The sequence below is a fragment of the Dendrobates tinctorius genome, unplaced genomic scaffold, assembly GCF_039654945.1.
Source record: "Dendrobates tinctorius isolate UK_male_01 unplaced genomic scaffold, ASM3965494v1 ptg000175l, whole genome shotgun sequence".
Taxonomy (NCBI): domain Eukaryota; kingdom Metazoa; phylum Chordata; class Amphibia; order Anura; family Dendrobatidae; genus Dendrobates; species Dendrobates tinctorius.
Window position 1 is genome coordinate 10,415,277 of NW_027361842.1, and position 28,000 is coordinate 10,443,276.

The 28,000-nt window shown below is 44.1% G+C and overlaps 1 protein-coding gene across 30 annotated transcripts in view; it reads left to right on the plus strand.

The window, feature by feature from the left end:
* GPHN (gephyrin) overlaps positions 1–28,000 on the plus strand; it is a 663,734-nt gene that overhangs the window by 143,270 nt on the left and 492,464 nt on the right. For all 30 annotated transcript variants that reach the window (XM_073551368.1, XM_073551372.1, XM_073551370.1 and 27 more), the window contains exon 2: positions 2,988–3,066. In XM_073551368.1, coding sequence (XP_073407469.1) covers positions 2,988–3,066 — 79 coding nt within the window. The remainder of the gene's footprint in view (positions 1–2,987; positions 3,067–28,000) is intronic.

Here is a 28,000-nt window from a genome sequence, read left to right on the forward strand (position 1 = left end):
CCAAAAAGACCACAGTGATGGAGAGAACATCACAGGAGCGCGCCATGATTCGTATCATATACTTATCCCCCCCCAGAGAGCGTATGAAGAGGAGTTGGCACTATAGGACCACTAGATTAAAGATGAAGTCCTGGTCTTCTATCCGTCCTAAAGAAAAATTGTTTCCAAGTAGTTGTGTCTCTTCTGCAGAAGCGTTAGTAGTCTATATAGTACAGATGCACAGTGATTATCTGAAGGGCTTGAAACGGGCAGGAAAAACCCGGTCATGTTAGGGAAGGAGATGGCTCGTACCTTGATTTTGATTAGATGTTCATTCTTCTTGAGAATGCAAAACATCTTCCAGAATTGAAACGTACCGGTCTCAAGTGTCCGGGAATATCAGAATTTTCCTGCATTTAATGTCAGAGTGGAAAATATATTGCAGCATGAGAAAATGCAGTATGCCAGCTTGGAAGGTTGTTTCCCCTAAGAAATTAAGACCTTAACCTTTCTGGAAAGAAAAAAAATCAATACCATCAAGTAGACATTTGGATGCCAAGAACAAGAGAAAATCCAGATGCGAACAGTTGTTTTAGATATGTGTCTGGAGCTCAAGACCACACACATACCCTCCCCCTCTTTATTTGAGAGGTAGATTTGTTCTTAAGACATTTCCACTGATGGGTTAAATGTAATAAAGTCCCAGCTGTTTGTGTCGGAGCAGAGACTAATGAATCGTCCTTGTCGTTCTTTCACAATAATACCTTGAACCAATGGGGAAATTTAGTTGTTTACGTGACTCTTGATGTCACAAGAAGCGTTTTATACTTTATATCCAAGCTGTGATTTGGTCACGATTGTATATCCTAGTCTTACAGTATAGCCACTCTACGGGGCTAGCCGGAAAAGGCCGAGCACACCACTCGGCAGCCCCATAGACCATGAATGTAGTGGTGGTCCAACAAGCCGCTTTGCTGGGCCATTCTATTGAGGATAAAAGTAACCCATCCTGCCGATCGGTACGGGTCCCAGCTGTCGGACCCTCACTGATCATTAAGTTATCACTCATACTCTGGATAACGGGATAACTTGTTTTCACTGGACATCCCCTTTAAGCTATGTTTAATCTATCCTGGGATACATGGTGACCAACTGTAGTAGACATGGAATCCTGACAAAAAAGGTTCAAATCTTTTTTTTTTTTTGCAGCCACTACTTGGCAAATATATAGTTTTAAGGGGGTTTCTACCACTTTTTCAAAAAAAGCAGTCATAGAGAAGGAATCGTAAAATAAATGATAAATAAAGGGATTGTAAAATATGTCAATAAAGATGTTTTAAGTACCCTTCCGAATCACTGTCGCTCTGGTGGTTTCATCCAGGACCAGAAGTGATTACCTCCTGGCTATACATACACCTGAGGCCACATCATGACATCCCAAACAGTCAGTGTCCTCAGTGGTCTAGTGATATGATTTAGAGATATACTGCAGAGGCCCTGTATAGATGTCTAGGAGAAGTGATGTACAGCTGGATGGGGCACTGTATGGAGGTCTGAGAGGAATGACGTACAGCAGGATGGAGGTCTGAGATGAGTAATGTATGGCAGGATGGGGCTCTGCATAGAGGCCTGACAGAAGTGATGTATGGCAGGATGGGGCTCTGTATAGAAGCCTGAGAGGAGTGATGTACTGCAGGATGTGGCTCTGTATAAAGGCCATGAGAATAGGAATGTAATGCAGGATGGGGCTCTGTATAGAGACCATGAGAGGAGTGATGTAATGCAGGATGGGGCTCTGTATAGAGACCATGAGAGGAGTGATGTAATGCAGGATTGGGCTCTGTATAGAGACCATGAGAGAAGTTATGTACTGCAGGATGGGGCTCTGTATAGAGGCCTGAGAGGAGTGATCTATGGCAGGATGGGGCTTTGTATAGAGGCCTGAGAGGAGTGATGTACTGCAGGATATGGCTCTGTATAGAGACCATGAGAGGAGTGATGTAATGCAGGATGGAGCTTTGTATAGAGGCTTGAGGGAAGTGATGTACTTCAAGACGGAGATGTATACAAGGGCTTCGATTAGTTGAGCTATGTTTGTTGCCTGCTGTTGAGAGATCTATTGTGTGAAACTGCAAATACTAATCTATGATGCATATGACAGGATTATCTCCTGCCTTATTTATCAACAGAACAACATTTGCAGTTTTGCAAAACTGATCTGCCAGCCACAAGCAACAAACTAAACTCCGCGCTGCCGTTGTGGAACGGTGCAGGAAATTTGAGCTCTGCTAGAACCAGCTAATGATGTAAAACCACATAGGAAGCTATACTTATTTAGACTGCAGATGATGCAATCAGTCAGGCAGGGTCCTATACAGGAGCAGAGAGTGGACTGGGACATAACATGAATTCTACACTTGCTTGATTAGGTAGACCTAATCAGGAGCTCATATGAGAGGGGAGGGGTCTGCAGCACTGAAGAGAAGCAAGTTCTGCTGGGAAATTTAGTTTTAGCAAATAACAATACGACTATTTTCCTGTGTGAACAAACATTATATTTAGGCTTAATCTGTATATTAAAAATATGCATTTACTGTGTCAAATGAAAAATAAAGTAGTTCTGGGAATAACCCCTTAAATTAGGACATCTTTTAAAACATTTGTTAGAAAAGTTCCCTGACAATGAGCTTCACTGCTGGGATCAACGACCAACTATAGCATGGCAAGGTATAGGAAGTGTTGAGGTTTTCTACAGTTTTCTACAGTGCCAACTCAGGAGAAAATAATCATTACATACTTTCCACTGACATAACTTGCATGCCTTTGAAGAATGAGAGTTTTTTGTGTTCGGATCTGGCATTGCTGCATTTTACATTGGATGTTTTACAAAAACACCAAGCCTAATTACATTCTAATTTTTTGTCAATTTTTTTTTTCATGTTAACTAATGTCCTGAAATATAATCTACAAGTAAGTGTATTGATCACTTCTTCTACTTTTATTGGCAGTGAGTGACAGTTGCTTCAGGAACCTTGCAGAAGATCGCAGCGGCATAAACCTTAAGGATTTAGTCCAAGATCCTTCCTTGTAAGTACCAGCTCGTCTGACACCTTTTCCTCTATTACATTTTATTTTATTGATATTGCTTCACTGACCCATGAAAGATCCTGAGAGGATTTGTTAGAATTTATCATTTAACTGATATGTTATGGTCCATCATGATGTTACGGTGTCATGCACAGTGTAGGAAAGACTAAGTGCAACACAAAGGGATAAGGGGAAGGGAGCCCAACACTAGGGAAGGGGGTAGTGAAGACCCCTAGGCAGATCTAAAGTCACCCTGTCTGCCCTAAATGTCCCTATATAGGTTCTGCACCTATCGCCAAGCAGAAACACAATCCCTGCCTGACCATGGTGATAAGACCTACTTAGGGAATGACGGGGTGAGCACTAGTTGATCCCCACTACCACTAAAAACAGCTGGGATAGATGCACAAGGGGAACACTTATCTTGAGTAGACACAGAGATGTAACATAGGCGTCCTCCAGCAACACCAAAGAGGAAGACAGCTGACTGCCATAGCTCCAAGCCTCAACAAGGGAAAATGGAAATATCATCGGCAACTCCCAGCAGTAGGCTGGGAGTCTATAAACACCCATGTCCAGGTGTGTCAATTAGAGCCAGAGAAAGGTTGCCACTGGGTCATAGAGTCAGAAGGGTTAAGAAGGCCAAATGCAGAGACCTTCTGCAGATAGATGCAGTATGACTATCTACAGCCTCTGACACACCGTTGACACATGGGTCATGATGAAAAAGGGGCCGGCAATTCTACACCTCGCAGATTTCTGAAAAATTGGTAAACTTCAGGGATCATGTGACTACTTCTCCATTCAGTCAATTAGGACACATTTTTCAATATAAAATAATTTGTATGTGTATGATAAAGGCAAAGGACGCGTATTTTATGCCTCTGTGCAACATCTTTAAACCTCTACTATCCAGAGAGAAAGCCGGTAGATATGCAGGCGAAGAAGAGCTTCATGAGTAGACTATTAGTAGAAGGTGGAGGACATATGTAAAAACTGATGTCATTGCCCTTTGTTAAGGTTGAAAAAAGACACTGGTCCATAAAGTCAAACCTATAATTTTAATGTGTTGCTCATAAACCCCAATAGTAAGGGGTTAAAAAAAAATTTAAGGTTTCAGAAGAAATCCGTTGACCTTCAAAACTTTAGTGCTTATAACTTTTAATATTATACTAAACTTGTTCAATGAATCAACAACATGATGTGGACGAGAGGTCTATAGTATCACTACTTGTTCAGGTAAAAATCCATAGTTTTGCTGCCCTTACAGTAAAGAATCTTGGATGATGGTGTAGCCTTTCCTCTAGATGTAGAGGTTGTCCCTAGTAATGAATTTAGGCCTGTCATTGGAAAGGTCTCTATGCTGTATTGTAACTTTCCAAACTGAATAACCCCAAGTTTTGCCCCTGTTCTAGTTCAGCTAGATCCTTTTCATACACTGGAACCCAATATTGTACTTAGTATTCTAAGTTTGGCCACACTAGGGACCTGTATGGAGGCAAAACTATCTTTCTGCATCCCACGATTGTATTTGCCTTGGCAGCAGCTGTCTGGCACTGGTCACAAAAGTTGAGTTTGAAATCCAATCTTAGGTCTTTTTTTAAATTTTCCCAGTGTTTTACCATTTAGTACTTAATTATACATTTTGTTTCCACACCCCAAATGCGTGACCTTACATTTATCAACATTTCTTTTTCTGCCCGAGCCTTCAGCTACCCCAAATCCTTCTGTAATCTTTTATTATCGTGTTCCGTGATGATTACCTTACAGAGCTTAGTTTCATCTGCAAATATTTGCTATCAAATTGCAGCTAGCATTTTAAGAAGATTAGAAATAAAACAGACTTGTCCTGATTGGCTGTTACGTGTGGCATTATGCACTTGCACCAGTGTTGAGTCATTATCACTTTCTTAAGCATCTAGATGAAATCGTGCACAATTACCAGGGTAGAATGCCAACATTTCCCTCGTCAAGGGAGCAGGAGGTGGTTCAGAACTTCAGTCCTAGGAATCTGATCACAAAATGATGGAGGTTAACCCCTTTTCTGGCTCTTGAGATTTCAGAAAAATGGTGACCATTTTGCTGGCTTCAGACAAAATCGAAACTCAAAAAAATCAGTTTCTTGTAAATCTGATTTTTTTGTTAATTCAAAGCAAATTTTATTTACTTGCAAGCAATTTGTTCACCTCTGGTGATAACTTGATGATCTCTGGGGATCCACTGAGATTGGACTTCTAAAGTGCCATGTTTGAATGGAGCAGCTAGCCTCATTCGCTCTCTACAGGGCTAGCAAAGATAGCCAAATACTATTCTTGGCTTCCTGTAGTCGCCCCATCTAATATATAAAGCTCAATGTGGGTATGTGTGTATGTATGTATGTGTGTGTGTGTGTGTGTGTGTGTGTGTGTGTGTGTGTCTGGGATTGGCATCCGCACCGTCGTAGCTACAGCCACAAAATTTGGCACAGTCACACGTTTGGACCCCGAGAGTGTCCTAGGCTATGTTGTGAGGCGAAATTTTAACCCCGCGCGTTCCAGTTCACCAAACAAATTTTCCCCTATCTACATAATAGGGAAAAAGTGTGTGTGTGTGTGTATCAAGCCCCGCCCCTCATTATGATGTCATAATTGTTGCCATGGCGACGCTGATGTCATAGGTTGCAAGCCCCGCCGCTCATTATGATGTCATAATGGTTGACTATGGGATGGAGGATGTGTGATGGGTATATGGGCACCGGACTATGGGATGGAGGATATGTATGATGGGTATATAGACACAGGACTATGGGATGGAGGATGTGTGATGGGTATATGGGCACGGGACTATGGGATGGCGAATATGTATGACGGGTATATGGGCACGGGACTATGGGATGGAGGATGTGTGATGGGTATATGGGCACTGGACTATGGGATGGAGGATATGTATGACGGGTATATGGGCACTCGACTATGGGATGGAGGATATGTTTGACGGGTATATGGGCACGGGACTATGGGATGGAGGATGTGTGATGGGTATATGGGCACTGGACTATGGGATGGAGGATATGTATGACGGGTATATGGGCACGGGACTATGGGATGGAGGATATGTGTGATGGGTATATGGGCATGGGACTATGAGATGAAGGATGTGTGATGGGTATATGGGCACTCGACTATGGGATGGCAAATATGTATGATGGGTATATGGGCATGGGACTATGGGATGGAGGATGTGTGATGGGTATATGGGCATGGGACTATGAGATGAAGGATGTGTGATGGGTATATGGGCACTCGACTATGGGATGGCGAATATGTATGATGGGTATATGGGCATGGGACTATGGGATGGAGGATGTGTGATGGGTATATGGGCATGGGACTATGGGATGGAGGATGTGTGATGGGTATATGGGCACTCGACTATGGGATGGAGGATATGTATGATGGGTATATGGGCACGGGACTATGGGATGGAGGATATGTATGACAGGTATATGGGCACGGGACTATGGGATAGAGGATGTGTGATTGGTATATGGACACCGGACTATGGGATGGAGGATATGTATGACGGGTATATGGGCATGGGACTATGAGATGAAGGATGTGTGATGGGTATATGGGCACTCGACTATGGGATGGCGAATATGTATGATGGGTATATGGGCATGGGACTATGGGATGGAGGATGTGTGATGGGTATATGGGCACGGGACTATGGGATGGAGGATATGTATGACAGGTATATGGGCACGGGACTATGGGATAGAGGATGTGTGATGGGTATATGGGCACTGGACTATGGGATGGAGGATATGTATGACGGGTATATGGGCACGGGACTATGGGATGGAGGATATGTTTGACGGGTATATGGGCACGGGACTATGGAATGGAGGATGTGTGATGGTATATGGGCACTGGACTATGGGATGGAGTATATGTATGACGGGTATATGGGCACGGGACTATGGGATGGAGGATATGTGTGATGGGTATATGGGCATGGGACTATGAGATGAAGGATGTGTGATGGGTATATGGGCACTCGACTATGGGATGGCAAATATGTATGATGGGTATATGGGCATGGGACTATGGGATGGAGGATGTGTGATGGGTATATGGGCATGGGACTATGAGATGAAGGATGTGTGATGGGTATATGGGCACTCGACTATGGGATGGCGAATATGTATGATGGGTATATGGGCATGGGACTATGGGATGGAGGATGTGTGATGGGTAAATGGGCATGGGACTATGGGATGGAGGATGTGTGATGGGTATATGGGCACTCGACTATGGGATGGAGGATATGTATGATGGGTATATGGGCACGGGACTATGGGATGGAGGATATGTATGACAGGTATATGGGCACGGGACTATGGGATAGAGGATGTGTGATTGGTATATGGACACTGGACTATGGGATGGAGGATATGTATGACGGGTATATGGGCATGGGACTATGAGATGAAGGATGTGTGATGGGTATATGGGCACTCGACTATGGGATGGCGAATATGTATGATGGGTATATGGGCATGGGACTATGGGATGGAGGATGTGTGATGGGTATATGGGCATGGGACTATGGGATGGAGGATGTGTGATGGGTATATGGGCACTCGACTATGGGATGGAGGATATGTATGATGGGTATATGGGCACGGGACTATGGGATGGAGGATATGTATGACAGGTATATGGGCACGGGACTATGGGATAGAGGATGTGTGATTGGTATATGGACACTGGACTATGGGATGGAGGATATGTATGACGGGTATATGGGCATGGGACTATGAGATGAAGGATGTGTGATGGGTATATGGGCACTCGACTATGGGATGGCGAATATGTATGATGGGTATATGGGCATGGGACTATGGGATGGAGGATGTGTGATGGGTATATGGGCATGGGACTATGGGATGGAGGATGTGTGATGGGTATATGGGCACTCGACTATGGGATGGAGGATATGTATGATGGGTATATGGGCACGGGACTATGGGATGGAGGATAATTTTAATTTGCTATAACTAACCACAGTTATTTACTATGCCCGGGCAGCGCCGGGCTCTTCAGCTAGTAGACAATAAAAATGGTGAGCTTGCATGCTTCATTCAGACAGGGCACTTCACAGCCCTATTCTCTGGATTGGTGACTGTGCGACCCCCGACAATCGGCAAATTATCATCTATCCTGAGGATAAAATTGCTAAAGCTGAAATTACCCCTTAAGAGCTCTGTGCACATTGGTTAAAACTGAAGTGTCTAAGGATTTAAAAGATTCCATCCGTAAATAATACAGTAGGCAGGGATGATTCCATGCTGAAAAGGAATATTTTCAAAATTTTCAAATATTTTGGAAATAGTTAATTTTTTGTAAGTTGGTACTTCATTACACATGGCATAAGGTGGCAACACTGTTTCTTTCAAATTCCATATATTTCCAAGATGGCAGAGTGGTTGCATGTGAACACCTACTGTTCTTACTGGAATCCTACAGTAACATGCATAACTTAAGTTCAGTAAATATAAAAGAAGTACTGTTAGGAAACCAAAATACTATAATATCTTTGGTTCTGTAAGATTATTGTTTACCAGAAATTTTGCACATATCCATTGTAGACATTTTCTCAGTAACGTAAGTTACCAAAAAGATAAAAAGTTTTTGTATGATTGAGAACTAAGCATAAATGATGTTGTAACTTTCAGAATTCTTATATTGCATAATGTATTAACTATTCACTAAGTTTCATGTTGCTGCTAAAAGTTTCACAGTTTCTGTATGAAGTAAAATTATTGTAATGTAAGTTAACATCAGCTTTGTAACGCAAGTTACTTCAGCTTTTCAATGTAAGTTACCTGCCTTTCAATTCAATTTCAAAGCTGCAAACAAACTGAAGAATGTAGAGGTCCTAGACATAAACAACACTGAGGTTGATTACAGAAATTTGGCTCTGGATTTAAAGCAGTTGGTAAGCAATGCAAAGCCTGTTAAAGGAATTTCCAAATTTCTAGCCAAAAGGTATTCTACAGACAAATTTATTGGCTTTAGAGCAACTAAAAACATGGTCTATTACAATGCTAATAACTGCAAGTACCCTGATATTGAATACAAAGTTGATGACTGGGTTGAAGTAATGTATGATGGCAGAAAGTATCGTGGAGTGGTTACTGAGGTTGCACACAATGAGATGAAAATGAAAACCATGGAACTTTATGGCAAGAATAAAAATGTTAGGTTGAATAATAAGAAATATTCACTAGGTTCAAAGGTTCTTGATCAGTGCGCACTAAAAGAATCACACCACACAGTCGGATGTAACCTCTATGATCAATCTATGGCACAGCTCCAAGAGAGAGAGCGCTTTATTGATTCAAACATAGGTTCATATATCCCCTGTGAGGGGGCTCGGCTAACTCTAAAATGGGAGTGTTCGGATGTATTCCATTGGTTAGTGGGTTGGGCAGTGAGCTAGTCCAAGGGCGGATCCATGATGTCATCAGGCTGGGTTGGTCCATGAGGTCATCAGAGTGGGCGTCATTGTGCACAGATCCATGGAGCACATGGTGTGTGAAAACAGGAAATTCCAGATCCATGAGCACATGGTGTGTGGTGAAAAACAGGAAATGGCAGCCATCTTTAGTGTCACACTTTGATCTGAAAAAGCTCATGTAAGGTGAGATAATACACTTTTTGGATAGTTCCTCTCAATCTCTTATGTCTTGAGGTTAATTAAGTATTTGATCTTAAGGCTCTCCTCAACAAAAATACATGGAAATGGCCATCTAAAGATGATGAAACTTATTATGATGTCTGTCAAATTTTAAGAAAGGTTGATCCTCCCCTGAAAATGGGTTCTAGGGACAGTTGGCAATTTTTTGATTAGCCAGGAAGATAAATGAGCAGTGAGCACAGCGCTCTGGACGCAGTGCATGTTCGCTGCCGTCTATTGAACGCAGGTGATTCCGTATATGATCTCTGAACCGTGCGGACTCATCGCGTCCAATACATTGTATTGGTGAAATTTCTCTTGCGGAGAATGCGGTCACATCTGGCTGATGCGGCTTTGATGCTGTAAAAATATGCAGTGTCAAAACAGCAGCAGTTCCTCATCATGGGCACGTACCGTAGTGGGAAAAAAAGTATTTAGTCAGCCACCAATTGTGCAAGTTCTCCCACTTAAAAAGATTAGAGGTGCCTGTAATTGACATCATAGGTTGACCACAACTATGAGAGTCAAAATGAGAAATCAAATCCAGAAAATCACCTTGTCTGATTTGTCAAGATTTATTTTTCAAATTATGGCGGAAAATAAGTACCCGTATTTGGTCACCTAAAAACATGCAAGATTTCTGTCTCTCACAGACCTGTAACTTCTTTAAGAGGCTATTCTGACCTCCACTCATTGCATGTAGTAATGGCACCAGTTTGAACTTGTTATCAGTATCAAAGACACCTGTCCACAACCTCAAACAGTCATACTCCAAACTCCACTACTGTGAAGACTAAAGAGCTGTCGAAGGACACCAGAAACAAAATTGTAGACCTGTACAAGGCTAGGAAGACTCAATCTGCAATAGACAAGCAGCTTGGTGTGATGAAATCAACTGTGGGAGCAATAATAAGAAAATGGAAGACATACTAGACCAATGATAATCTCCCTCGATGTGTGGCTCCACGCAAGATCTCACCACGTGGGGCCAAAATGATCACAAGAATGGTGAGCATAAATCCCAGAGCCACACGGGGGAACCTAGTGAATGACCTCCACCGTAACAAAGGCTACCATCAGTAACACACTACACTACGCCGCCAGAGACTCAGATCCTGCAGTGCCAGGCGTGTCCCTCTGCTTAAGCCAGTACATGTCTGGGCCCATCTGAAGTTTGCTAGAGAGCATTTGGATTATCCAGAAGAGTATTGGGAGAATGTCATATGGTCTGATGAATCCAAAGTAGAAATGTTTGGTAGAAACAAAACTCATCGTGTTTGGAGGAGACAGAATGCCGAGTTTCATCCAAAGAACACCATACCTACTGTGAAGCATGAGGATGGCAACATCATGCTTTGGGGTTGTTTCTCTGCAAAGGGACCAAGACGACTAATCCGTGTGCATGAAAGAATGAATGGGCCATGTATCGTGAGATCTTGAGTGCAAAGCTCCTACCATCAGCAAGGGCATTGAAGATGAAACGTGGATGGGTCCTTCAGCATGATAATGATCCCAAGCACACCGCCAGGGTAACGAAGGAGTGGCTTCATAAGAAGCATATGAAGGTCCTGGAGTGGCCTAGCCAGTCTCCAGATCTCAACTCCGTAGAAAACCTTTGGAGGGAGTTGAAAGTTCATGTTGCCCAGCGACAGCCTCTAGAGGAGATCTGCATGGAGGAATGGGCCAACATACCACCAACAGTGTGTGCCAACCTTGTGAAGACTTACAGAAAACGTTTTACGTCTGTCATTGCGAACAAAGGATAAATAACAAAATATTGAGATGAACTTTTGTTAATGACCAAATACTTATTTTCCACCATAATTTGAAAAATAAATCTGGACAAATCAGACAAGGTGATTTTCTGGATTTGTTTTCTCATTTTGACTCTCATAGTTGTGGTCTACCTATGATGTCAATTACAGGCCTCTCTCATCTTTTTAAGTGGGAGAACTTTTTTCCCCACTGTAGATAGATAGATAGATGATAGACAAATAATAGATAGATAATAGACAGATAATAGATGATAGCTAAATAGATAGATGCTATATAATAGACAGATAACAGACAAATAGATATATAGATAATAGATAGATGGACAGATAGATAATATAGATAATAGATAGATAATAGACAGATAGATAATAGATATAATAGATAGAAGATAGATAATATATAAGAGATAAGATAGATAGATAATATATAAGTGGATTGATAATATAGATAATAGATAGATAAACAGATAAATTATAGATAGATAATAGAGAGATACTAGATAGGTAATAGTAAGATAGATAGATAAGAGATAGATAATAAATTGATAAATTGATAAGATAAATAATACATAGATAATAGAGAGAGAAATTAGATAAATAGATAAGACATAGATAATATATAGTGAGATAATAGCTAGATAGATAACATATAATAGATAGTGTGGCAGTTCATTCACGTGGCAGCACAGAGAGGTAGGAAAAATGGGAACATCGTCTTTTTAAGTCCTTGTTGGTTTATTATCAGACAGCATAAACCAACCCATAGGAACAAAAACTCAGCCTTTCAGGCTACATCAAGAACAAAACAATAAAAGGAAAAATAACAACAATGCAGCAACACAGTCCGTATGTTGCGGGTGGCACCCCGCTCTGGAGCAGCACAGGTTCAGTCTGTGTCTGACGAGCCACAAAGCCTCTGGAGACTCCTCTCTCCTGGCTAGCTGAACACTGACTACCTGTAGAGCTCAGTTATTAAAAACTAAGCCTGTGATTCCCATCATGTAATTGATAACATAATCATGACATCACGCAGGTCCTGGCAGGTCTGCCAGGGGAGATAAAGTGGACCCTCCCTCATCTGCTCTGAGGGTCCATATAAAACCAGCTCTTTTATGCAACTTAACCCTCTCAACACGTAGTGTGCTAGATAAAAAAAAATGCTCTGGTTTCAAATCACTGACGCCGTTAAACACAGTGACACATATCTCTCCTTCTACCACTCTGCCAGTGACTCTGTCACAATATAGAAAGATAATAGATATATAATAGATAAGATGTAGATAATAGATAGGATATAGATAGATAGATAGATATAGATAGATAATAGGTAGATAGATAGATAATAGATAGAGTAGATAATAAATAGATAGATAGATAGATAGATAGATAACACTGTGTTCCCAAGATTTTGTCCCTCGGACAATTTTGAGTGTTCATGATAGATTTTTTTCATGCTGATTTCAGAAATGACTTCAGATTTTTCCTATCACGTAAGGCCTCTTTCACACTTCAGTTTTTTGCATCAGTCAAAATCCGCCAAAAGGACGGATGGCGGATCCGTTTTAGTACTGATGACAACGGATGCCACCCGTCCGTTTTTTTGAAGGATCTGACAAATGAAGAATTTTAAAGGAATCGCAGCCTGGAAAAGGAGAGGGAGGGAAGGGGAGAGAGAGAGAGGGAGGGGGAGAGAGAGAGAGGGAGGGGGAGAGAGAGAGAGAGATTGATTTTATTTTGTCCGGCACCCAGAAAGAATTTTGGGTTAAATCAGTGTCTGGAGGATCCGCAAGAGAAAAAAACGTTGCAAGCTCCGTTTTGAAATCTTTGAGGATGGTGACGGACAGCAACTTTTGGCGGATCCTCAAAAAAAACGGATGCAACGGACGGCAATCCGTCACAATCCGCCATTAATGGAAGTCAATGGGGAAAAAAACGGATCCTCAAAAGAAAATTGAGGATCCGTTTTTTTCAAAACCTGGCGGATTGTGACTGATTGTAAAAAACTGAAGTGTGAAAGAGGCCTAAGGAGAAATGATACAAAACATTATAATATTCTGTTATAATTCTAAAAACTCATATATGAACTTTTTGTGAAACAGTATATTCTGAATTTTCCAAGGAAATAACATAAATCACTGATCTACACATATGCAAGCACTTATTATGCGAATTCCGCACAGGCGTTGTGAATCATTCGGCTGACCGTGTACGGAGCATACCACATCTCCTGGGCAGGGGAGGAATCAAAAGACAATACTGACATACTTAGAGCATGGCTGAAAGAATCACGACATTCAATGCCGTTCGCTGTCCCAATGATATGGAGAGAGCAGAGAGATCATGTAACAGATTGCTACTTCTGCCTTACAAATGTAACAGGATATTCAGCAAAGAACAAGAAATCAATAGAATATTCTAATCTTCCTTCAGCCATAAGACCAGTGCCACACGATGAAAGTCTCCGTGTTCCAAAGCCACCCAAAGTATGGACAATGGAGAACGACGAAGATGAACTAACAATGTCAGTGGAAATTGAAACTGCTGCAGACCCAGACTTTGAGCCTTCCACATCTAATCCACATCTGTTCAGTCAAGCTGATCTGAGTGACTTGGTCAGAGATTTGGAATTGTCAAAGAGGCAGGCAGAATTATTGGGATCAAGGCTACAAGAATGGAATCTCTTATTACCATGAACAAGAGTTTGTTTTTCGCAGTCGTCAAGAAGACCTTAATCAATTTTTCAACCATGTCGACAGTTTAACCTTTTGCAATAACGTCTTGGGGTTGTTTAGTGCTCTTGGATGCGAACATGACCCGAAGGAATGGCGACTGTTCATTGACTCATCAGTTTTAAGTCTGAAGGCTGTTTTACTACACAACAGAAATATCTATCCTTCTATACCTATTGGACTTGCCATACACATGAAAGAAACGTATGAGAATATGGAATTACTGTTGACCCACATTAATTATAGAAATTACAACTGGAACATATCTAAAAGTTGTTGCACTTCTTCTTAGACTGCAGCTTGGATATACCAAGTATTGTTGTTTTATTTGTGAGTGAGACAGTCATGCACGAGAAATGCACTATTTCAGAAAGGACTGACCACTCCGCGAAAACCTGGTTGCTGGACAGAAGAATGTTAAACATAATCCTCTCGTCGTTGATCCAAAGATATTTCTCCTTCCTTTGCAGATTAAGCTTGGGCTTATGAAGAATTTTGTCAAAGTAAAGAACAAAGAATCAGAAGCCTTTTCTTACTTGCAACAGAAATTTCCAATAAGTGATTCAAAGATTAAAGAAGGTATTTTTATTTGCCCACAGATCAGAGATATATTGAATGACAGTAGCTTTGATGGTCTTTTGCAAGGTGCTGAACAAGTGGCATGGAGAGCCTTTAAAGATGTGACCTTCAACTTCCTTGGCAATAGCAGGGCACTGATCTTTGAACAACTCGTGGACAACATGCTCACAGCATATCATTTGATGAAATGCAATATGTGACTAAAAATGCATTTTCTACATTCTGACTTGGACTTTTTTCCATCCAATCTTGGTGCCATTAGCGATGAAGACGGTGAAAGATTTCACCAAGACATTGCGCTGATTGAGAAAAGGTACGAGGGAAAGTGGATTACTCAATGCTGGCTGACTATAGCTGGAATCTTATTCGAGAAGCATCCGACACGGATTATAAATGAAAGTCGTCTCAAAACACTTTTGAACTATTGCTTTTGCTACTGACGTCAATGCACATGTATGTAGTTTCTCGGACGTCATAATGTAGACTATAAACTGTTGTTTCTTAACCCCTTTCTGCCAGCTGATGGAATAGTACGTCAGCTGGCAGTATCCCCCTCTTTGAGGTGGGCTCCAGCGGTGAGCCCACCTCAAAGCCTTGACATGTCAGCTGTTTTTAACAGCTGACATGTGCCCGCAATAGGCGCGAGCGGAGTCTCGATCCGCCCGCACCTATTAAGTAGTTAAATGCCGCTGTCAAACTCTGACAGCGGGCATTTAAATGTACTTCGGTACGCCGGTCAGGAAATACGCGCAGCGACGACCCTCGTAACGTGATCGGGGGTCATTGCTGCGTTGCCATCAAAACCAGAGGTCTCCTAGAGACCTCTATGGTTGTTGATGGCAGATTGCTATGAGCGCCACCCTGTGGACGGCGCTCATAGCAAGCCTGTAGTTCTGCTGCATAGAGGTGATCTGAGCATCACCTCTACATAGCAGAGGCTATTGAAGCATGCCAAAAGTTAAAAAAGAGTGTTTAAAAATATAAAAAAACATAAAAATTTAAATCACCCCCCTTTCGCCCCAATCAAAGTAAAACAAAAAAAAATCAAACCTGCACATATTTGGTATCGCCGCGTTCAGAATCGCCCGATCTATCAACCAAAAAAAAAGAATTAACCCAATCGCTAAACAGCATAGCGATAAAAAAAATCAAAACCCCAGAATTACGTTTTTTTGGTCGCCGCGACATTGCATTAAAATGCAATAACGGGCAATCAAAAGAACGTATCTGCACAAATGTGGTATCATTAAAAATGTCAGCTCAGCACGCAAAAAATAAGTCCAAGCCGAGATCATGAAAAATAGAGACGCTACGGGTCTCAGAAAATTGCACAAATTTTTTTTTTTTACCAAAATTTGGAATTTTTTTTCAACACTTAAATAAAAGATAACCTAGACATGTTTGGCGTCTATGAACTCATAATGACCTGGAGAATAATAATGGCAATTGTAGGGATTCGCTTTGGTAGGTAATGGCAGGGCTGCAGTAACGAGGCAACACACAGGCTTAAAGTCCTTAATGTTCAACCCTAAGGGGGTGGACACATGACATACAGTGAAGTCTGGACAGGGCATCTGCATTCCCCTGTAGTCTGCCTGCCCGAGGTCTTACTGAAAATTTAACATTTTGCAGGGACAGGAACCACCTGGTGACTCGGACATTCCTCTCCTTAGCTTGACTAATCTATGTAAGAGGGGAATGATCTGTCATCAACCGAAATGTTCTCCCCAGCAAATAGTAGCGCAATGACTCCAGTGCCCACTTGATGGCCAGGCACTCTCTCTCCACAATACTGTACCTGGTTTCAGCTGGGGTAAGCTTCCGGCTTAGGAAACTAACGGGATGCTCTTCCCCGTTAACCTCCTGAGACAGCACGGAACCGAGCCCTATCTCAGAGGCATCCGTCTGCACAACGAACTCTTTTTTGAAATTTGGAGTGATCAGGACTGGTGTACCACACAGTACCCCTTTTATCTCTGTAAAGGCCTCCGCTAACTTACCATTCCAGTGGACCATCACAGATTTCCTCCCTTTTAAGCAGTCTGTTAAAGGCGTGGGCAGGGTTGCAAAGTTGGGAATGAACCACCTGTAATATCCCACCAAACCTAAAAAGGCTTTTACCTGTTTTGTTGTGAGAGGACGGGGCCAGTTCTGGATTGCCTCCACTTTGTTTACTTGAGGCTTGAGAACTTCTCTCCCAATAACGTAACCCAAGTACCAAGCTTCCTCCAACCCTATGGAACACTTCTTTGGATTTGCAGTTAGCCCTGCTTGTCCCGGACTAAGGGTAGGATTGTCTCCATTCTTTCTTGCATTTTTGCAACAAGTTCTATCACACTTTTGTTGTGGGTAGGTTGGTTCTCCCAGGCCTCTTTGGCTATATCGAGTAAGCCCCGTGGATGTCTGCCATACAATAGTTCAAAGGGCGAGAACTCCGTAGATGCCTGAGGCACCTCCCGCACGGCAAACAACAAATATGGCAATAAGAGATCCAAGTCCTTCCCATCTTTGGAAACTGCCTTTTTTAACATGCTTTGCAATGTCTTATTGAACCTTTCTACCAGGCCATCTGTTTGGCGATGATAGACCAATGTGCGCAACTGTTTAACATTTAGCAAACGGCAGTTTTCCTTCATAATTTTTTACATAAAGGGGGTTCCCTGGTCTGTTAAAATCTCTTGAGGAATTCCCACCCGCGAAAACATACCCATGAGTTCATTTGCTATAAGCTTAGCTGATGTGTGGCGCAGAGAAATGGCCTCAGGATATCGGGTAGCATAATCTAGAACTACCAGGATATGTTGGTGTCCCCTTGCTGACTTATTGAGAGGCCCCACCAGATCCATTGCCACTCTCTCGAAGGGTACCTCTATAATTGGCAAAGGCACCAAAGGACTCCGAAAGTGAGGCTGGGAACTGGTTACCTGGCACACTGGACAGGAATTACAGTACCGTTTAACTTCTTCATGGACCCCTAGCCATTAGAACAGCTGCAGAATTCGGTCTAGGGTTTTCTTTTGGCCCAAATGCCCACCAAGTGCATGCGCATGCGCTAAGTCCATTACCAACTCACAAAGGAAGTCATGGAAGCTTACAGCCATATAAAAGTATCAAAGCTTTATTAAATCCAATACAAAAAACACATAGACATGTGGACAACTTTAAAAAGAAGAGGAATACCCAATATAACACCACTAATGGCATATGCAATATGATGCTAGAAAAAATTCATGTATTAGCACTTAAAGAAGTTGCTTGAAAAGATATTCAAAAAATGTCAGAAAATATATACATATGCATGCATCATATACATATATAAATACATATCAGGGATCCAGGTTGGAAAGGGCAAAGATCGGTCTGCAGGCCACAAACCGCGTTTCTTGCCAGCACACAGATGGTGGTCATATACATTAAAGGTTCCCTATATAAGGTCACAGTTTTTTGTAACCACATTCACTTACCCCCCAAGGACGAAGTTCACGCGAAAGGCGTGTCGGGGACTCACAACACCACTCAGGTCATATGCTTTATTTATTTTTCATGGGTCTGGTTGGATGTATATAGGGAATGAGAGCAGCGCTTTGCAGGAACTTGATGGTACTACTCCAAATTACTGAGCATTGAATCAGTTAAACCCTGCATGGCGCGCTCTCCTCACATTAAGTTGTATACTATCTTTCTGATTGTATCTGCAGCCCTGTTAACCTCATCTTTCACTCTTACAATTCTGGTTGATCTAATAGCCGGTTGAATTTTAGATTGGCTCCGCATACTAGTGCATTATTTATCTTTTTGATGAGGGTTTGTGGCCTGCAAACCGATCTTTGCCCTTTCCAACCTGGACCCCTGATATGTATTTATATATGTATATGATGCATGCATATGTATATATTTTCTGACATTTTTTGAATATCTTTTCAGCAACTTCTTTAAGTGCTAATACATGAATTTTTTCTAGCATCATATTGCATATGCCATTAGTGGTGTTATATTGGGTATTCCTCTTCTTTTTAAAGTTGTCCACATGTCTATGTGTTTTTTGTATTGGATTTAATAAAGCTTTGATACTTTTATATGGCTATAAGCTTCCATGACTTCCTTTGTGAGTTGGATATTAGGTGGGGAGTGCCTTCAATCTAAGGCCTATTTTGCTGTTTGGATTTTAAGTCCATTACCAGCCTACAATATGTCTGAGGTACCAGTAACTGTTCTACCAGTTTCCCACGTATTTTCTCCACTCGGTACAACAAATCTTGGTGAAGCTCAAAGCGTGGCAGCACTGTAGCTGCCCCAGGTTGTTGGGGTTCCCCATTGACAAACAGTACATTTTCTCTGGCCTGGCCCAAAGTAGCGTCTCGGAGTTGCGCCATACCAAAATTGTCACCTGATACATTCAAGTCTGACAACTCGGGTCCCAGCGGCATGTCTTCCACCTCTCCAGCCAATTCTTCTATGGGAGAATTCTTCCCCTCCTCCACCGAAGGGAAGGTTACTCCTACCGCCAGCACTTCTCCCTCCGGGCCACAAGGTTAATGCCCTACTTCTGGAGAATGTAACCTGGTTTCCTCTGGTGCTGGCAGTTGCTCCGTGGGTGGTACAACAGATGGCCACAGCACAGAAAATAAAGGAAAGTCTCTTCCAATTATCACCTCATAATGCAAATTAGTCACAACCCCCACCTCATGGCACTGCCTTCCCGCTGGCGTGTTTATCACTAATAGTGCGGTGGGATAGTCTTTTAAGTCCCCATGTATACACAACACCCCTATTTTCCAACCCCTATACTTGCTGGTTTGTATCCAGCTGGCTCGTACCAGGGTTACAAGACTCCCTGAGTCCAATAGGGCCACAGCCGGGGTGCCTTCCACTTCAACCCAACACAAATGTTCCATATTGGGACCTTTCGCGGTGCCCATTGCACACATCGGTTCGGCATAGTGAGACTGGCGGTACCCAAAGTTTGTGTCCATGGGCTCAGCCAGGTGGGGGCAATCAGCTCTCATATGACCTGGTTCCTGGCACCGCCAGCAGATTATGGGGCTCCTTACTTCCCCAGATAAGTACTGAGCGGCCTTCCTGGGCTCCACTCGCCAAACCAGGGGTTGAGACTTAGGGAACCTTCCTGTTACCTTCCGGGAGTCCCTCCCTGTAGCTCTTTGGTAGCCCCATACCTTTCTATGAGGTCTATCATCTGCATGGCATTAGTAGGGGATGCCTGTCCGACCCATGTCTGGAGGGAGGGGGGCAAAGCCCTCCAAAACTTATCAGTCACTATGTGGTCCAGCATGGCTGTGAGGGACAACACCTCAGGCTGCAACCACTTTCTTAACAGGTGCATCAGGGCGTAATACTGGGACCGAGCCGGCTTGGAGGGGGTAAACTCCCACTGGTGTACCCGCTGGGCCCGAACTAACACATTTACCCAAAGACGTGCCAGTATCTCACCCTTGACGACCGTGTAGTCCGCCCTTTGCTCCATGGGTAGGTCCTGATACGCTTTCAAAGGTCCTGGGGCCAGAAACGGAGCGATGATTTCTGCCCACTGGTCCCAGGGTAGCTTCTCTCTCTCAGCGACTCCTTCGAACATCTCCAGGTACGCCTCCACATCGTCCGACTTCTCCATTTTGGGAACCGCTGTATGAACCGCTTTACGGACATCATGGATTCCTCGGTTAGTTCCTTTTGTCTGCGCTGTCGTGATATGCTATATCAACAGCTGATTGGTTTCCTGCTGCTGCATATCCTGCTGTCGCATGGCCTCCTGTTGCTGCTGCCGCATGGCCTCCTGCTGCTACTGCATAGCCGGCTGCTGCATAGCCTGCTGCTGCTGTCGCATGGCCTCTATGAGCGTTTTCAACGTGGCCTCCATTTCTGGAAAGTTCCCCGCCTGGGTCTGTGCCACTTGTTTCACCCAGGACATAGGCTGGGGTACAGATCAAAAATAAGCAAAAACAGCCTGGCCTCACTGCGTTTGGCCGCATTCTCCACCAATTGTAGGGATTCGCTCTGGTAGGTAATGGCAGGGCTGCAGTAACGAGGCAACACACAGGCTTAAAGTCCAAATTCAGTGGTTTAATGTCACTTTACAAACAGCAGGTTAACAGAAAGTAAGGAAAACATAAATATACTCCAGCTTGGAGTACTACTGGTCCCAGACTCACCCCTTGCACGGGACGGGCTTAACTAAGCGGCTGCCAGGTCTGCAGCATCTGCCAGGTGCCATTCCCAGGGTTGTTGAGAGTCTTGCTGCTATAGTCCTGTATACAAGTTCAGGCTAAGTCCAGCCAAGTTCCTGTAACTTCCACACACACACTCACCATGTGCCAAACACCAACCTCCATTACATAGCCCATAACCCCTCCCACAAGTGAGGTAGACATCACATGGGCTGATCACGTGACCATGACATCATTGCAGGTCCTGTCTTTAGGGAAAAACCCGGCCAAACATTAATCTGCTGGGAGAAACGTATCTCCCATCCAGTAAAACACCCTTTACTGTACCACACAGGTCAGATTTAGAATTTAGTGAACCTAGCAAAAAAGACAAACAAAAAACAAGTGTGGTATTGCACTTTTTTTGCAATTTCACCGAACTTGGAATTTTTTTCTCGTTTTCGAGTACACGACATGGTAAAACCAATGGTGTCGTTCAGAAGTACAACTAGTCCCGCAAAAAATAAGCCCTCACTCGTCCACATTGATGGAAAAATAAAAAAGTTATGCCTCTGGAAAGAAGGGAAGCAAAAAAATGAAAAAAGCCCCGGTCATGAAGGGGTTAAAAACCATACGTGATACAGAATTTTGGAGCATATATTCATGTTCAGCATATCAAAATCTATAACATATAATAAAATTTTCTGAGGGGACAAGAACTTCCCTGAAATTTGTTGCGCATTGTAATAGATAAGAAAAAAGGCAAAGAACAGCACAGGTAAAAAAAAATAGGGTGCAAAGCCTCAAAGGCACATACCAGTCCTTGTATATAAGGTCAAACAGAGTTGAAGCAGCAAACCATACTGTAGCTTTAAGGTGCTCTTTATCAGCCCATATGTTTCTGTCCTAGGTGTGGACCTTTCTCAAGCAATTACAAAAGTAACATAGTAACATAGTTATTAAGGTTGAAGGGAGACTTTAAGTCCATCTAGTTCAACCCATATCCTATCCTAACTTGCCCTAACATGTTGATCCAGAGGAAGGCAAAAAAAACCCATGTGGCAACAGTAAGCTTCACATTGGGGAAAAAAATTCCTTCCCGACTCCACATACGGCAATCAGACTAGCTCCCTGGATCAACGCAATATTAAGGAGACTAGTGTATATACCCTGTAATATTATACTTTTCAAGAAAGGCATCCAGTCCCTTCTTAAATTTTAGTAGTGAATCACTCATTACAACATCATATGGCAGAGAGTTCCATAGTCTCACTGCTCTTACAGTAAAGAATCCGAGTCTGTGAGTATGCTTAAACCTTCTTTCCTCCAGACGTAGAGGATGCCCCCTTGTCCCCGTCACAGGTCAGTGCTTGTCCAGAGTATTTAAGGCAATCAAATTGACAAAACATTTAGCAGCAATATACAAAATGTACAGCAGTGTAACAATAAAATGATCATGATCAACATAATTTATCAGGGCATGATTATATAAAGTGATTCAGCGCAAAATAGCGTTGTTTTATGCAGTGTGGTATAATAACCGTGTAAAAAAATATTCCATATATACTCAAGTATAAGCCGATGAGTATAAGCCGAGGCACCAAATTTTGCCACGGAAAACTAGATAAGCTTATTGACTCAAGTATAAGCTGGGTATGCATGGCTCCCCATCTCTATCCTGGTATGCATGGCTCCCCCATCCTTGTACTGGTATGCATGGCTCCCCCTCCCTTTCACTGCATACATGGCTCCCCCCTCCCTGTCATTGTATGCATGGTTCCCCCGTCTCTGTCACTGTATGCATGGTTCCCCCGTCCCTGTCATTGTATGCATGGCTCCCCCGTCCCTGTCATTGTATGCATGGCTCCCCCGCCCCTGTCACTGTATGCATGCCTCTCCCTCCCTGTCATTGTATACATGGCTCCCCCGTCCCTGTCACTGTATGCATGGCTCCCCTGTTCCTGTCATTGTATGCATGGCTCCCCCGCCCCTGTCATTGTATGCATGGCTCCCCCACCCCTGTCCTTGTCTGCATGACTCCCCGGTCACTGTCATTGTATGCATGTCTCCCCCTGCCTGTCACTGTATGCATGCCTCTCCCTCCCCTGTCATTGTATGCATGGCTCCCCCTCCCTGTCATTGTATGCATGGCTCCCCCGTCCCTGTCACTGTATGCATGACTCCCACGTCCCTGTCATTGTATGCGTGGCTCCCCCTCCCTGTCATTGTATGCATGGCTACCCCGTCCCTGTCACTGTATGCATGACTCCCACGTCCCTGTCATTGTATGCATGGCTCCCCCGTCCCTGTAATTGTATGCATGGCTTCCCCACCCCTGTCCTTGTCTGCATGACTCCCCGGTCACTGTCATTGTATGCATGTCTCCCCCTGCCTGTCATTGTATGCATGTCTCCCCCTGCCTGTCATTGTATGCATGGCTCGCCCGTCCCTGTCATTGTATGCCTGCCTCTCCCGCCCCTGTCATTGTATGTATGGCTCCCCCATCCCTGTCATTGTATGCCTGCCTCTCCCGCCCCTGTCATTGTATGCATGGCTCCCCCGTCTCTGTCATTGTATGCATGGCTCCCCGTCCCTGTCATTGTATGTATGGCTCCCCCGTCCCTGTCATTGTATGCATGGCTCCCCCGTCCCTGTCATTGTATGCATGGCTCCCCCATCCCTGTCATTGTATGCATGCCACCCCCGTCCCTGTCATTGTATGCCTGCCTCTCCCACCCCTGTCATTGTATGCATGGCTCCCCCGTCCCTGTCATTGTATGCATGGCTCCCCCGTCCCTGTCATTGTATGCATGCCACCCCCGTCCCTGTCATTGTATGCCTGCCTCTCCCGCCCCTGTCATTGTATGCATGCCACCCCCCGTCCCTGTCATTGTATGCCTGCCTCTCCCGCCCCTGTCATTGTATGCATGGCTCCCCCGTCCCTGTCACTGTATGCATGCCACCCCCGTCCCTGTCATTGTATGCATGGCTCCCCCGTCCCTGTCATTGTATGCATGGCTCCCCCATCCCTGTCATTGTATGCATGCCACCCCCGTCCCTGTCATTGTATGCCTGCCTCTCCCACCCCTGTCATTGTATGCATGGCTCCCCCTGCCCCTGTCATTGTATGCATGGCTCCCCCGTCCCTGTCATTGTATGCATGCCACCCCCGTCCCTGTCATTGTATGCCTGCCACTCCCGCCCCTGTCATTGTATGCATGCCACCCCCGTCCCTGTCATTGTATGCCTGCCTCTCCCGCCCCTGTCATTGTATGCATGGCTCCCCCGTCCCTGTCACTGTATGCATGCCACCCCCGTCCCTGTCATTGTATGCATGGCTCCCCCGTCCCTGTCACTGTATGCATGGCTCCCCCGTCCCTGTCATTGTATGCATGGCTCCCCCGTCCCTGTCACTGTATGCATGGCTCCCCCGTCCCTGTCATTGTATGCATGGCTCCCCCGTCCCTGTCACTGTATGCATGGCTCCCCCGTCCCTGTCATTGTATGCATGGTTCCCCCGTCTCTGTCCTGGTATGCATGGCTCCCCCGCCCCTGTCATTGTATGCCTGCCTCTCCCGTCCCTTTCATTATATGCATGGCTCCCCTGGTCCCTGTCATTGTATGAATGCCTCTCCCGTCCTTGTCATTGTATGCATGGCTCCTCCTTTCTGGGACAACTGACTTGTGTATAAGCCGAGGGGGGCGTTTTCAGCACAAAAAAAGTGCTGAAAAACTCGGCTTATACACGAGTATATACGGTAATTGATCATTAAAGCCAGCGGTTTGTAATTGATTTCGGTACATGACTCACCCCATCAGTTCATGACACAATGCGTCGAAAACCAGCGTCATGTAGTTTACAATGCGCATGTCAGTAAGAGAATCCTTAAAGTGATGATTAATTCCGGTAATGCGCAATCACGCCCAGAAGTTTATGGAGCGCCATCTTGGTAAAGGAAGATTCATCCAGCGCGCGTCAAAGGGCACTGGTAGTAATGAAATTATTACATCATTCGGGCATGATTTAGGGGGTTAATAATCTGAAGATTTCTGGTAATAAACACAGTTGCTAAATATAGACATTTGGATTGACATGTGGATGATGTGCACCACCATGGGTACTTCTGTCCACGTGTCTCCTTTGGTTGAACAGGTTACGAACCTCAGGTTATGGGGGGGTGTTCATGTACCAATGACTTGTCACTGACGTTGTAGTTTTATTTGCCAGTTCATAATTTCCTCTAGCTTTGGCATATAAATGGACCTATGCTTGGTCCAGTATGGTTTTGGACGATTGCTGTTTATATTGTCCTACCGGATTTCTTCTAAATATCGAGTATATATCCAGGCACGACTTTCTCTGAATCAAAATGGTGCTGAATACGTCGGTTTTGGTACTGAGCATGCGCGAATGATGTAATAATTGCATCACTACCAGCGGCCTCTGGCGTATGCGCACTGGATTAATCTTCCTTTAACAAGATGGTGCTCAATATCCATCTAGATAGATAGATAGATGATAGATAGATAGATAGATAGATAGAGAAAAGAAAGTGAAAAGCAGCACAGGCAGATAGCTGTCCTAGGTGCCGTGCCTCCAAGGCAAAAACCCAACATCAATCCAAAGTAAAAAAAAATTAAGGCAGCACATCAGTCCAATGTGAAAAATGTGGCTATTTAATTGCCCAAAATGCCAGCTGTGATTTGTCAAAAATCACAGCTGGCATCAAGCCCTTAGGCTGTATTTGAGAGGTGTCTATAAGACACCCTCATTACTAACTCATTAATCAAAAATAGAATCACACACAGAAAAAAAAAACCACATTATTTGAATAAAGCCTCCCCCACATTAGCGTGTTCTTATAATTAAGCAAAATATTCAGAGAAGGAGACAGGAGCTGACCATCACTGCCATCATCAGTACTCTGAATGATTATCTTCTGACATCAATGCAACTAAGGGCAGAGAAACAGACTGAGGAGAAGAAGGAGTCTGGAAGATACTTAAATGCATTTTTGAAAGGGGAGTTAAGACAAATTCCCTAATAAAGTGACCTGCAAAGTTTCATACGTTTCCAAGTTTAGTTAGTCTTTACTTAGAGATGAGCAAATAGCTACCAGAGACATGGTCAGTATTCTGTGGCTGCCGGATGGGCACTCTTGTGAACTGCCTTCTACCGTGTTTCCCCGAAAGTAAGACCCTGTCTTACATTAATTTTACCCCAAAAAGTCCCACCCTGTCTTACTTTCGGGGGAGGTCTTACATTAGCCGAAAAAAAATGACAATTTCTTTTTAACCAATAAATTAACATTTATTAACATGCTGTTATACCCCATAACAGTGCCGTATCCCACTGCACACAGCCCCACACCCCATAACAGTGCCGTATCCCACTGCACACAGCCCCACACCCCATAACAGTGCCGTATCCCACTGCACACAGCCCCATACCCTATACAGTACATGTTTCCCTACTTGGTTTTTAAATGCTGGATGTTTTCCTCTGCGGTGCGGCTGTGGGTGCGGAAGGCCTGTGCTGCAGGGAACGCTGTGCCAATCAGCAGGGAAACAGCAGTGACGTGGGGCTGGGGCGGCCAATTACAGCCCGAGCTGCTGGACCAATCAGTGCTCGAGCCGGGGGCCGGCGGTGACGTGGGGAACAGGGGCGGCCAATGAGCTGTTGAGCTGGGCGGATTGCGGGGTTAACACGGCGAGTTAACCCCATGAGCGCTGGACCCGCCCAGCTGCACCTGAGGACACCTCTGGAGCCTGGGGACCCAATGGGGGACAGCGGCGGCCCAAAGGTAAGGGCCTTACATTTCACAGCGGCCCCCAACCCTGCCTTACATTCGGGGGAGGCCTTACATTGAAGGACCCCCCCGTAACCCCCACCCTGTCTTACTTTCGGGGGGGTCCTACTTTCGGGGAAACACGGTACCATCCGGCTTCCAATGTGCTTCTTATGATTAGCAGGCATGGCCTCCCTTTTCCTTGAGCTGGACATTACATTTAAAAAGCACACCACTGCTGGGTGTCCATTAGTCGGGGTCTCGGTGCTTCTCAGCCCTTGTTCACATTTATGTCATTAAACACATGGTATGGTTTTAATACTAGAGGTTAGGACTGTCCCGAATAGGAGCACCGTGACGTGGTGGGATGGCTTTTCCTTTTTTTTTTTAATCAAAATTATGTTAACTAAGTACCCTATATTAATTTCATGCACGATTGTTATTTAATTACTGCAGGATGTCTGCTCATTGTGTTTTATCTTGAGTTTTGTCTGTTTAGTGGCCTGTGTGAACATGCACATACACGCTACATGCATACCAACTTATATTCCAGTTCATTGGTTTTGCTTTGTTTTGCTTTTTAATACGAGATGACAAATAGATTCCAGAGACCAGGTCAGTATTTTGTGGCTGCCGGATGGAGCCCCACGATCCGCCTTCTACCAACCAGCTTCCAATGTGCTTCTTATGATTAGCAGGCCTGATACTACGTCACTGGTGATCTTGCACCGGGCCGGCACATCAGAAGAAGTGTCAGGGAGGGGTAGGAGATGGTCCGCCCAGGCTCCTGTCTGGTAGCAATGGAATACCAACGTGGCCACTGGACAAAGGTTCTGTAATTTGATTTACTCATCTCTAGTAATGACCCTTCCTGAGCCTGTCTTCTCACTAATATTCGACTTTGAGATGTTAGAGCATAGTTCTGTCTCCCAGAAGATGATCACGCAGAATTCTACAGAAGACAAAAGTCAGCTTCCTTGAAGACCCGTCGTCCAACTTCCCAACAGAACTTTCCGCTTGCCTCATTTGGGGTCGCAGTGCATGGTGCATAACGGGTAGGTGTTTTTATTAAACTAACCCCGACAAAAAGATATGGACAAACTATACAAAAAATTTGGAGAAAATCAAGTTTTATTTTAAGGCAGGAAGTCAAAGCGTCGTGGGCGTTATGGTCGGCACGA